Here is a 4,920-nt window from a genome sequence, read left to right on the forward strand (position 1 = left end):
TGCTGAGAAGCTTTGGGCACAATGGAGCTCAGAGGGAGGCTGGAGAATAGAGAAAACTATTTACTACTGCAGAGGACTGTCTGGTTCATGTTAAACTTCGGCCAGCACCTCATTGTCTCCGGTGTCTATCATTTAATAGGCTATTTGACATAATGAATGAGGCAGACCCACCTTCTGCCACTCCAGAAAGGCCCCAGCCTTATCTGAATTGAGAAACACATTAGAGCCTCTCAGCCAATCACATCACAGCCCTGGAGCAAAGTACAGGCCCGAAAGAAGAAGGCCAGAGAACTTTTGTCTGCCTCAGAGTTTAATGAAGTTGGCCCGGGTCACCCAGGACGGGATTAAAACGGGATCCAGAGTCACCGAACTGCGACTGCTGAGGAGGGAACCGGAGAGAAGGATGGTCTCGGTTCAGAGCTGCAGCAGAAGGAACATGGCTGCAACTTTACCAGGGTTTGGAAGCTCTGGGAAGAGCTTTCTGATCGACAATCTTTTGAAATCACAAAGTCCTCCTGTCCATCCGGAGGGAACAGCGTGTGGACACCTGAGACAAGCCGCATGTGAACGTCCCAGGAGACCCTGGGGCCAGGAGCGAGGGGCCCATCACAGCCTGAGCCCTCCACAGGGAAAAATCACGGGTGGTCCACTTCTACCTTGCTCAGGTATTATTGTTATTTCTGACTGATTAAAGCAACGTATGTTTGCTTCAAGCCATTTTACATAAAGATTTTTATAAAACATTTTTTTAAATCATAATTGGCAAAAGGTGTGCAATCATTATCTATTCTAAATATTACTTTTACAAATAGGGATTGTTAGACAACTCAAATATTTGCATTTAAACTAATTTCCAAAAGAGACGGAAGAATGGTGATGCATTAGAAACAGCCGTGATTCTGAGTTGGACCCGAACAGCCACATCGGCTCAAGAGTTTTTCTGATCTGCTAATAAGAATGGCGAGATGTCGATGTAAACACAAATATAATTAATATTCTACTTTTAAAAAAGGACGAAAAAACTCAAACATGTTCTGATCCATGTTGCGCCGAAGTTCATTCACGATGGACTGAATGGCAAAGAAAAACTAATCTGAGATTTAATTTTTCATCATTTCAAACCACAGATTAATTTCAGGCAACAAATCCTTGGTGTAAAAATGCGTGCCTGTGCTCAGTTTCATATCGGTTTGTTGTTCAAAACGACAGCATGGAGATGTCAGCGCATGGTTAGTTTTCATGCATGTGATGGCGCCTGCAACACAGAACTCTTACGGTTATTGTTAGTTCTTGTAAAAATGTGTGAAAATCCTTAAAAATTCTTCTGTTGCAGTAGAATAACTTGACAGTGAATGTTTCATTGGAAAAAAAACAACTTAATTTGAGCACATTTGTGAAGTTAATAATAATCTCATCTTAAAAATAACTGCTGCCAACATTGCAGGGTTTCTTTTTTTTTTTTTTTTTACAAACTTTTACTAGTGCTGACTGGGATGACAAAGAACCTGTGATGCAATGTTTTCTTTATGCAAAAAACAAAAACAAAGGAAAACTGGCCTTTCACATTCTTGCAGTCCTTTGGAGGAACATTTTACAAAAAGGAGAACATAAGGAACCGTTAAAAACGCTTTAGTTTGACAAATGACTTTCACTCTTTGCCACAACTTTGCTGAAGACTCTTTAAAAGGAAACTAATTAGATTTTTGGTTCCACAAAGCGAGACTGTAAATGTCCTATCCTGTTTTTTCTTTTTTTTTATTTTTCCATCCGGAAATAATCCATTCGTCCATTTTCTTACGCTTATCCCCAGTGGGATAACGAGGGGAACTGGTAAACGGGTTACACCTCGGACAGGACGCCAGTCCATCCAGTCCAGAAATATTATTTTATTATAAATTGTAAACCTCAACCTATAGATTAATTTTTGCTACTGTTTAGGTTTATATAATGTTCAAATGTTATGTACCATCATTATGCTTTCACCTTTACAATTTAACAATTCAAAGCTTAATTTTGGCTGCAGTAGCAGGAAATTTGTGGTAACATCCTGTTTCCACAAATTTCTTTCATTTTTGTAGTTTGTCCTCAACTGATCTCAAACCTTAGGATTTTGATAAGGCAAAATACTACTGTTGTGCAAGTTTTGGTTGTTTTTAAAATGTGAAAAAAATGAAAGATTAAAGGGACTGATTTTTTTTTTTAGCTTACTTTTGGTAATTTAGTTGTCTGGACAGCAATGCCGTAAACGTTTCAGTAAAATTTTACAGCACTTCCTCTGGGGGAATTAAAATAAACTTGCTTTATTTCAGAGATATTGTTCAGTGTTTTTCAATTAAATAAGATTGGAACATTTAAGGTGGGTTATGACCTTATAACAATCTCAGTTATCAGAAAATCAGAATTGGAAGGTCAGGTTTTTTTTTTTTAAAGATGATCAGCAAGAATTTGTGCAACCCTACGATCAGCAGATAAATGGGCCGCATTGAAATGAAGCTAAATTAAAGAGTACAGATTCCTTCAATAAATATAACGGTTGGACTCTTTGAAACGACGTTGCTGTTTTGTGAGCAAACCGAGGCTCAGTTCAGATTTTCTTTACCGCATCTTCGTCATTGTGTGCAGCATCCAGATAAACTCGTTTTAAAACTTTTTACATCCTGCTAAGTCTGAATGAGGCGTAGTTTAGACAGGAATCTTTTCTTGCAGGTTAAGAAGATCGACAGACATCTACCTTGGCTAGTTGGATGCTAATGAACAGCTGTTTAAAGAGGGATGTGAGGAAAAAGGGTTACTTTGTCACATTATGTTCATACCAAAAGCAAACATGTCTAGGATGGTCTTTATGTGTTAAGATATAAAAATAAGACAGAATCTTGATTTTCTTCGTGGGTTTTCTTTTTTATTTTTGGAGGGGTGGGGGATTTTTTTTTTTTTAATTTGAACATAATATTTTACTTAATTTGTAAAATATTCAGGAAAGGTAAACGTTTATGCCATTGTCTATGACTGTGACGTGTCCAACAAACACATCAAACCCCCATATTAAGAGCTACCGCAGTTGCTCCTTCCCAATTCTCAGTTTCTTTTCAAGTGCAACCATTTTAGATTTGCAAGACTGAAATAATTCAACACAACAAACCTTTTAGAAACTTAGATCACACGTCGCTCATGACTGCATCTGTGTTTGCAGGTGTCCTGAGCGGCGTCTTCCTGCAGAGCCCGCCGTATCTGCTGGCATGCTGCGGTGGGTCCAGCCCTCCTCCCGTCTTCTCCAGTGAGTTTTCTATGCCTCATCAGCAATGCCTCAGCTGCTCTCTAAGCATTAAGCAAGTGAGGTCTTCCATGCTTTCCACAGCTAATTACTGATGCAATGCCAGAGAGCTAATTCTCTGTTCATCTCTGCACCGCTCTATTCATAACCATTCACGGCTGTTTGGAGCGGGTTTGATGGGGTGGGGTTTAAGAGTCCCAAAGGGTCAGCGACAAATACACTTGTTTACCACTGCATACGTGCAGAAATAGTGAACAATTTGTCTCTGTTATATTTAGACAATAATGTGACAGGAGTTCTTACTGCTTAATAAGACATACAATGTCATTTTTCTTTTACTTTTAATGAGACTTCACCTTCAGGATCAATTAAATTTGATAGGTACAAATACAAATCAAATGTCGCCATTTTATCTCGGTAGAAAATGCGTTTTTGTGCTTCAACTGCTGCTATCCCGTACCTCCCATAAATTGACACAGAACCGATGAAGTCAAACGCTCGTCCTCTTTAGCCATTGTTCCTCGGCAATTGGAAGTTATTAGTTGCAGCGATTCATGATGGCTGTCAGGTGTTGTGGAGAAAAGCACAAATCAGGGAGAGCCTTCATCCCACAAGTCGCCAGAGTCTTCTTAGTGGGGTGACACTTTCCCACAGTGCCCGGCAACAAAACAATGCCAATGGCGGCCGTGACCAATCGTTACTTTCACTCCACCATCTACACGCGACCTCGCTGCAATTTTTCACCGCCGCAATGAACTCCGCTGAGCGTGAAAAAAAAAAAAAACTCAGCCATTCCTCTGCAGGAGAGGGCCGGGCGAGGAACATCCCCCGCCTATTGTATGGCTAAAGAGCTTGGCTCACAGACCCCCCCTCTTTTCTGCTGTCCTTCAACGCTCATTCCGGCCCATTGAAGACAACTTGACTGGGACATAAAGCACTCAATGAAAGTGACTTTTATAGACTTATTCGAGCTCATCTTCACATACAAACTGGCTTCGAAGCGACGAGAGAAAAGATTTAGTGTTGGGCCACTGAGCCATCGAGTAATGGCATTTCCATTGTACGGATGCATTGTTGGTGTCCCGCAGGGCTCAATGGTCGGCCCACTAGAAAAAGACACACATTGCCCAGGAATGACCCTGTAATCAGCCATTTAGGTAAAAGCTATTGAGGTCCAATTGAGAAGTGAGAAGCATATCCAAACGCGTTTTGTGCTCCCCGGAGGTGGTCTATGTGCAGATTTGTCGTACAGATTAAAAAGGCAATGCTGAATGTATCAGATAAATCGTTTCACTTGACTTTTGTTGTGCGTGAACCTGTGAGTGAGGCACCGTGGGACTGGTTCTTACAGGTCAACAAATCTCTCTTTTTCTTTGCAGAGGCAATGCTCTGCTCAGTTTACACAACCCAAGTTTGTTAAAGCCAACAGTCGGAGAGAAGGGAGTCGAAATGAGTGATGGCAAAAACGGTTTTTAACTTGGTTTGAAGACAAAGGGAAAACAAGGCTGGCATGAATTTGTATTGAGCCCGCTTTACTAAAAATAAAAACCAAGAGCAACCAAAAATGTTTACAAGTAATCTAATTGATTAGTAGTATGCAATTATCAATCAATGATAAATAGTAGTAGGTAATTTCAATTTGGTATCAG

General features: G+C 40.3%; 1 protein-coding gene across 1 annotated transcript in view; it reads left to right on the plus strand.

Annotated features, from left to right (window-relative positions):
• The first annotated feature begins 223 nt into the window (after positions 1–223).
• Positions 224–4,920, plus strand: part of dbx2 (developing brain homeobox 2) — an 11,306-nt gene continuing 6,609 nt past the window's right edge. Inside the window, exons 1-2 of the mRNA XM_015054175.1 lie at positions 224–665; positions 3,191–3,274. Of these exons, the coding sequence (XP_014909661.1) occupies positions 314–665; positions 3,191–3,274 (436 nt within the window). The 5' untranslated portion in view covers positions 224–313. The remainder of the gene's footprint in view (positions 666–3,190; positions 3,275–4,920) is intronic.

Source organism: Poecilia latipinna, unplaced genomic scaffold (assembly GCF_001443285.1).
Source record: "Poecilia latipinna isolate Pla-1442-1.1 unplaced genomic scaffold, P_latipinna-1.0 Scaffold1233, whole genome shotgun sequence".
Taxonomy (NCBI): Eukaryota; Metazoa; Chordata; class Actinopteri; order Cyprinodontiformes; family Poeciliidae; genus Poecilia; species Poecilia latipinna.